The 8,397-nt window shown below is 33.0% G+C and overlaps 3 protein-coding genes across 3 annotated transcripts; all 3 read right to left on the reverse strand.

Moving 5' to 3' along the window:
* Positions 1-2,241: 2,241 nt before the first annotated feature.
* Positions 2,242-4,852, reverse strand: LOC106316839 (indole-3-acetic acid-amido synthetase GH3.17-like). The gene is made up of 5 exons (XM_013754703.1): positions 4,472-4,852; positions 4,270-4,371; positions 4,001-4,141; positions 3,257-3,918; positions 2,242-2,866 (listed from the first exon to the last, which is right to left on the reverse strand). Exons 1-5 carry the CDS (start codon positions 4,759-4,761, stop codon positions 2,277-2,279), a joined length of 1,785 nt encoding a protein of 594 aa, XP_013610157.1. The 5' UTR covers positions 4,762-4,852; the 3' UTR covers positions 2,242-2,276.
* A 575-nt stretch (positions 4,853-5,427) lies between these two features.
* On the reverse strand, positions 5,428-6,456 carry LOC106315256 (putative nuclease HARBI1). The gene has a single exon (XM_013753000.1). It carries the CDS (start codon positions 6,454-6,456, stop codon positions 5,428-5,430), a length of 1,029 nt encoding a protein of 342 aa, XP_013608454.1.
* Positions 6,457-6,950: 494 nt separating this feature from the next.
* LOC106315257 lies at positions 6,951-7,640 on the reverse strand. Its single transcript, XM_013753001.1, has 2 exons — positions 7,367-7,640; positions 6,951-7,288 (listed from the first exon to the last, which is right to left on the reverse strand). The coding sequence occupies exons 1-2, from the start codon at positions 7,638-7,640 to the stop codon at positions 6,987-6,989; spliced, it is 576 nt and encodes a 191-aa protein (XP_013608455.1). The 3' UTR covers positions 6,951-6,986.
* Between the last annotated feature and the right edge of the window lie 757 nt (positions 7,641-8,397).

Here is an 8,397-nt window from a genome sequence, read left to right on the forward strand (position 1 = left end):
TTTATTTTATATAGTATAGATTTGTACATGATGTTTTTAACTTTGTAAGTTTAACTTATTTGATAATTATTTATATTTTATTTTGAAATAAAAAATTTCGTAATATTAACATTTTTAGAAATACCAAATTAAAAAAAACGATTTGGCATATTTTTGGTGCTTTAAAATAATATGTGGATATTCTCAATGATTTATTGCATAAAATTACATATAGTACATATTTTTGTTGAATATTTTCAGCAGTATATAACCTAAATTTTGTAAATCATGTGTTTTAGATTTATATAGTAATAATTGTTTGAAAGTATTGCATTTTTAAATTAACTATTATATTTGTTTGTTATTTTTATGTTAATTTTCGAAACTTTATTTTATATAGTATAGATTTGTACATGATGTTTTTAACTTTGTAAGTTTAACTTATTTGATAATTATTTATATTTTATTTTGAAATAAAAAATTTCGTAATATTAACATTTTTAGAAATACCAAATTGAAAAACGATTTGGTATATTTTTAGTGCTTTAAAATAATATGTGAACATTCTCAATGATTTATAATATCAACTTATATATAGTATATGTTATTTGAATATTTTCAATAGTATATAACCTAAACTTTGAAAATCATGAGTTTAAATTTAGATTTATGTAGTTATACTTGTTTGAAAGTCTTGTATTTTTAAATTAATATGAATACTATTCAAAATTAATATGAATACTATTCAAAATATACTATTCAAAATTTTATTTTGAATAGTATATTTTATTTTGTGTTCATGCAAGTTAAAAATCATATATTCTTTTTATTTTATTTTATTTTAGTTAATTTTCTGTTGTTAAATTTCCAAATATTTAGTATATATATGAGTCATTTCCATTTTAATGATTTATTTATTAGTTTTCCTTATTTGATGTTGAATTCTATTGTGTATTGAAATAATCAGTTTTGGTAATTTTAACATTTTAAAAATAGTAAATTTGTAATTATGATTTTTAATATTTTGATTGGTTATTTATAATACTGTCAAAAAAAAAACTGTCAAAAAAAAAAGATTGGTTATTTATAATCTTATGTGTATACTCTTAATGACTTATAACCTCAATTTTATATAGTAAATAAAATGATGTTTAGCATATTTTTGGTGTTTTAATAATATTATGTCAATATTTTTAATTATTTATACCTTCAAGTAATACATATTATATGTTATTTGTGAATATTTTCATTAGCATATAGCCGAAAATATGAAAATCATGAGTACAATTTATTTATGTTTTGAAATTCTTGCATTTTCTAAATTAAATTACTTTGTTTGATATTGGTTATAATTTTTGTTAATTTATTAAACAATTAATATTGCTTGTTTTATTTTTTTTTTATAGATATAACTGTTTGAAAGCCTTACATTTTTTATTTTTATTTTTATGTTAAATTTTTGAAAATTTATATATATTCAGTTAACTTTTTTAAGTTATATTATTGAATATTTCTAATAGCATATAACCTAAACTTCAAAAATCACATGTTTTAAATTTATATGGTTTTAATTGTTTAAATTTCATTATTATTTTTCTATGATATTTTATTTTAATTTTCGAAAACATATTATATATTAAGTTGAATCATATATGATTCTTTGCCTTTTGTAAGTTTACCATATTTAAATTGATTTATATTTTATTTTGAAATGAACGATTTTAAGTAATATTTACATTTTTAGAAATAGCAAACTAAAATGATGATTTGTCATATTCCTATTGATCTTGTATTTTAAAATTAATTATTCTTTTCATTATTTATTTTTTAATTTTTCGAAAAAATAATAAACATTATGTTAACTTAATATAGTATTTATATTTTTGTAAATGTATCTTATTTGATATTGAATTATATTTTAGTTTGAAATAAATATTTTTTTGGTAATATCAACATTTTTAAAAATAGTAAACTTAAATAATGATTTGTCATACTACGATTCGTGGTTTAAAATCCTATGTGGACGCTCTTAATGGCTTATAGCCTCAACTTTTATATAGTATAGATTACCGTCAATATTTGATTCAGATTCATACAAGTATTTTGTGTTCTGCTAAAATTTTTATTGAAACAATTTCAAACAATAAGTTACAAAAAATAATAATTCAACATTACAACTATGCATAGCATGGATCAAAAATACTAGTATTACATAACTCGACGACTGTGATGGACTTATTGTATTTGATTACATATTTGTTATTTATTATTCCTCCACACATGAATTAACGGTGGTTTTATCGACTGGAATGCAACTCATGTAGTTCCCAAGACGGAACTTTCTGGCTAAAAGACTTGGAAACAACAGTCGCCTCCAATATCTTCAAGGCTTCTTCATTCTTCACTGATCTCGGCGTCTTGTACTGGCTCACTGAAGTGCCTCGAGACACGAAGAAGTTCATGAGCTCGTCAAACGCTCCTCTCCTAACAACTTTAATCTCAAGTGGTCCAATGTTCTTATCATTCTTTCGTCCTTTTCTGTACACCGAGTCTAGAGACTCCTCAACGGTGAAGCAGCATTCCTCCATAACCTCCCTCTTGGGCTCGAGCTTCTTGTCCTTGACTTTGCTACCGAGTTCCCAGTAGAGCACGTAGCGTCCTGGATACGAGGAGAAGTCCACGCGGCTAGTGAAATCGATGAGCACAAAGTCATGTGGCTCCAGGAGGAGCTTAGCGTTTGTAACCGCATTGAGGAGATCTTCTTCGTAGGTCTTGTCCATGTCGATGCTCAGAACAACCTTATTTCTTCCCACGAAGTGAAATTGTGGCGCGTTGTTGTAGAAACCTGTTACTCGTAAAACATCTCCCAAACGGTACCTATACAGACCTGTAGATTATATATACATCTTGTGAGAAACAATCCAAACTTGTGACACATGCTAAGTAAACAATTTAAATGTCTATTTTGTCTTTTCTTTTTCCACAAATATAGACTATAATAAATGTTCAAAACAACATTTATTTACCATCTCTAACATATTTTACCTTTTTTCTCTAAAATAAAAAAAGTCTATCTTAATAGATGAAATTCACTTAACGTAATTTTTCTAAAATATTTTTTTTTTTAAACATAGAATAAAAACTATAAATTATTATTTATTCACCTAATGTAAAGGTAAAAATAAAAAATTCTATTTTAAAAAAATGTTAGAACAATTTTGATTCTAACTGTTATTATCAGAGAGAGAAAATAACAATGGGTTGGTGCTGTTCTTACCAGAGAAAGTTGTGACAACAGGTTCATAATCATGGCCAACTTTAACATCGACAAGATCAACAACCACAGGGTTCACTAAGGGATCATGACCAGCTTCTTGATCTTTCTTGACCTCTAAGAACTCGAAGTATGCCATACTTGGAACGGTGGTGTAAGACACATCACAAGGCTTGCTCAGAGGATTTATATTGAGACCAAATAAACATTCAGAGCTGCCATAAAACAATGAAATCACAGGAAGACCACCACCATAGAACTCTAGCATTGGTATATACTGTGACATGGACCCGGTAACTACAGCTTCAATGCATTTTGCGTTTGGCCATAGTCTCCTCACTATAGCCTCCCATGATTTTTTACTGCATTCTTGCTCGATAATGCTCGCTAGTTCTGGATTTGGAGCGGAGAGGAACTTACTGATCCCTGAAACACACTGAGCGTCTTTGATCCAGGGGCTGACACGGCCTGTCCTTATGTTGGAGCATAACTCACTCCAGTGATCTCCCAAGAAGTTGATTACTTTAAGGAAGGAAGATGCAAATGGTGCACCAAGGCGAGATACGTTTCCTCGTTGTATAAGCCCACAAAGCAGTTGGCAGTACATGCTCTGGGTAGTGTCTGGACATGTCGCAATCTCAATCGGGCTTATCTGTATTCGCTCCCTGTAAAATCATGTAACAAACACAATAAAGAAACACTAGTAGTAGTAAGGAGACTGTTCACCGGGAGGAACGGTTTAATTACCAGATAAATTTGTTGGCTGGGGTCACGCTTTTTAAAACACAAGTGATCATAGTCCTGACAGGTATTCTAGAGGCTGTCTCACTTTCTCTGGTCAGAAAATAAAACAATAGGGATTTTCCTTCACTAAGCCCTTTGATGTGCCTGCAAACAATATAAAGAACGGGTTTGGATTATTTTAACTTTACTCTTTTGTTTTACTAACAAAACAAGACACAACTTTTTTCGGTAAAAAAAAAACAAGACACAACTTGGAGTTAGAAACTCATTACTTGAAGGGTAGAGGTCTATAGAGAGATACAAACAAATTCCTCTGTTCCATATCCTCTGCTGTCAAAGGTATCAACTTTGGAACTCCTCCTGAAGTACCTGAGCTGCAAAGAAAAGAAAAAAAATTGCTTCCTTGACTCTCTACACATATTATATACTTCAATCTATTGTGCATGTTGAATATAGCAAACTCATAAAAGGTACCTGACTAAGAGAACAGTGACTGGTCGATCACAGATGATATCAGAGGGCTCTCCATTGGCGATACGATCAATATAAGACCGATAATCTTCGTAAGTAATTACTGGTAGGTTCTTCTTGAAGGTTTGCTTATCGAATTTACCTTTGAGGAAACCTCTAAGATACTCGGTTTTAGCATTACGCGAAAGTATAGCTTCCAACACGGAATCTTGAATCTGCTTTGCGTTGGTGGTCACATCTTCAAGAACAGACAGGCACGCTTTATGGTTTGCCGGATCGAACTTTGGTAACATGATTTGATGTTCCTAACACGTAATAGTCAGCACCAAACGGAGATATTGAAAATCAGTGACACATTCAAAGTACTTGGTCCGTGAGTGTAACCTTTTGTCTCATTCCTTAATTTTTAAGCAATGCATTACCCTCACCTTGTGGTTACACAAACAAATAGGTTTAAACTATAAACCATGTAGTACGGACGACCATTCAAAAAATCTTGTGGTACAAATATATATTCCATTTTTAGAAGGATTCTATAAATGGTAAAGGATTCTATGAATGGTAGCACAGAATAGAATATATTCTTTTAATCATAACAATTTTTTTAGTAAAATGTTTTTTTTAAAACGTTAGAGCATCTTTATAGGTGGGACTTATTTTAGGGTCCTTAACTAATCTTTATTATTATTTTTTGCTTAGGGACTAGAGTAAGGGATTTGGTTAAATTAGTTGATTATTGGTGAGACTTATGTTGTCCCTTAGTTAATTTAATTTATTATTTTAATTAATAAATAATGACATATATAATTTTTAAATAAAACATTAAAAATAAAAATGTAATATTAAAATTGAAAACATAAGAAAATTACATTTTTGAAAGAAAATACAAACATCATAAAAAAAAATAGAAAACATAAGAAAATGACATTATTGAAAGAAAATACAAATTATATATTATTTCAAGGATTTCCAAATTTAGTCCATATATTTTCAATCAAATCATTTTTTAAATGTTGATGGACTTGTCTATTCCGAACACTCGTTCGACGTTCAAGTGTACTCCCGACAGTTGAAGGCATATTGACGGAAAATGTTTGCACATCTTCTTCAAATTCATCAACGTTGTAATTCGTTCTTGATGCTCGTTCATCTTCGACAATCATATTATGGAGTATGATACATGCTCTCATAATATTTCCTATTTTTTCTTTATCCCATATATTAGATGGATTTCTAACAACGGCAAACCTAGCTTGTAGGACTCCGAAGGCACGCTCGACATCTTTTCTCACAGCTTCTTGGGTTTGAGCAAATAATGAATGCTTCTGATTTTGTGGTAGTCGGATAGATTGAATAAATGTAGCCCATTTCGGATAAATACCATCCGTGAGATAATATGCATAATGGTATGGAGTACCATTAACATAGAAGTTAACTTGTGGCGCTATTCCGTTAATAATGTCATCAAAAACGGGTGATCGATCGAGAATATTAAGATCGTTCATAGTACCTGGAGCTCCAAAAAACGCGTGCCATATCCAGAGGTCATAGGAAGCTACCGCCTCCAAGACAATCGTTGGTTTTCCGGATCCTCGTGAATACATTCCTTTCCAAGCCGTGGGACAATTCTTCCACTCCCAATGCATACAGTCGATGCTTCCAATCATCCCTGGAAACCCACGTTGTTCTCCACTAGAAAGTAGTCTTTGCAGATCCTCCGGTGTGGGACGTCTTAGGTATTCACCGCCAAACAAGTCGATTATTCCCGCGGCAAAATTGTGCAAACATCTTCTTGCCGTTGTTTCACCAATTCGGACATATTCGTCAACGGTGTCGGAACCACCACCATACGCCAATTGACGAATTGTTGCGGTACATTTTTGGAGCGGAGTTAGACTCGATCGTCCGGTTGCATCTACTCCGGGTTGAAAATACTCGACTTCTGTAGAGAGACGATGCACAATATGCAAGAATAATTCCTTGTTCATTCGAAACCGTCGCCGGAATAAATTGTGCGGGTATGTTGGAGTTTCGCTAAAATAATCATTCCAGAGCTTCTGATGGCCTTCCTCCCGGTGTCTCTCGATAAAAACTCGTTTTTTTCGTTCTTTTGGTGTGGGATTGAAATCAAAATCTTCAAATAAATTTTCAAAAATGTCATCTAATTCATCATCATCATCTTTGTGGTAATGATAATGGGAAGAAGATGCCATTGACAATTTTTTTAAAGGGAAAAAATGTTTTGAAATTTAAGAGAAGATGAGACTTTGCACATTTGTAATGAGAGAATAAAACTCAATACTTATTTATATGATAAAGATGAAGTTTCTACAAACCTCCCGTGATAGAATTATTTTTCTTTAGTAAAACTTGTGACTTATTGGTAGGAAGCTAAATAAACATGTGCTATGGATCATGTGACTTATTGGTACAAAGGAACTGAACATGTGAATGTTGAGAACAAAAGCGTCATGTGCTTTGCAAAGAAACGGAATCCATACATTGAAACTATCAAACATTAGACTAACATAACCAGCAAGCCTATTACCACAACAAGAACAACTATGACTATTACAAAGCACTCAAACCCCTTTATCATACATGATTTCTCCTTGGCCAAATCACCCACCATCTTCTCTAGCTTTCGTAGCTTCTCCTCAGTGTCATAGTCAGGTAAAAGGGTTAGGCTATCTACCTTTTCAGATAGCTGAAACACGTGTATATCTCTGGCTCTCATCTCATCCATCACCGCCTCATCCCACCATTTGAAAATATGGCAATCGCCATCGTCCTTATTTGCGCAAGTGTAAAATCTTCTCCCTGTTTAACATACGCAAAAACTCGATAATCAATCCTTCTTCACAGGCTAAGTACTTAAGCAACTACCATAGTACATACCTTGATCATTCCTGGAGTTAGATGTTGCAAGCACTGGGTGAGCACCACAATAGCAGACCTGCGGGAAACCAAACTCTACCTCCGGTTGCGGAGGGTAGTGAACTTGTGAACTACGTTCCAAGCTTAACTCAGCTTGGTCGCGTCGTATGAGATCCTCTGTCTCGCTGTAGCCACTGTCATCATTGTTTCCAAATAATGGCTCGTCTTCTGATGGCTGCGAGTAGCTGTAACGTCCCATTTTCAGATACTTAACCTGCAGACATTGTCGAGCCATGTTAGAAACATAAAGGCATACTAGTTAGAAACATAGAAATATACACATAAACAATAACACAAACATTGAAAGAAAATCATTCATTGAATATTACGGGAACTACATAGAAATATACACATAAACAATAACACAAACATTGAAAGTGACGACATACAAGAACTAGAAACAAGAACATCTAATTTTTTTTCAGAATAACTCGGCTAGGAGCTTATTCTTCGCAGATTCTTCCCTCTCAGTCAATGGAACAGGCTTGGTAAGGAGAGTGTCTAGTATTGCTAGCCTCGACAGTCTCTCCTTCCTCACCAAATCGTCCTTCTTCATTTCCCAAACTGTTGCAATCTCAGCCATGGACTTCCCTTTACCCGTATTTCTTTTAGCCTTAGCAGCCTTGACACCTTCGGGCCTGCTCTCAACATCAACGAAGCCTTCGTTGGTAGAAGTTTGGGAATCTGTCTGCACATTCTTCCTCTTTGAAACGCCACCAGCTTTGGGTGTGTTAAGGCTGAGCCACTTCTGTTCAAACCTCAACACACACCAAGCATGTTCAAGGGTAAACTTGTGCTGTTGATCAGAGAAGAAAATTTCATGCGCCTTCTTCAGAACGTCTGTGTCAGACTCACCACTGCTAATTTGTCGCTGAGCTGCCGAGTATGCGCCACAGAACTTGTTAACGTCATCATTGATTCTATGCCACCTCTTCTTGCAACAACCTTGCTCTCTCACACCATCCTCTCTTCCATGAGCACTCTCTGCATAA

Source organism: Brassica oleracea, chromosome C9 (assembly GCF_000695525.1).
Source record: "Brassica oleracea var. oleracea cultivar TO1000 chromosome C9, BOL, whole genome shotgun sequence".
Lineage (NCBI taxonomy): Eukaryota > Viridiplantae > Streptophyta > Magnoliopsida > Brassicales > Brassicaceae > Brassica > Brassica oleracea.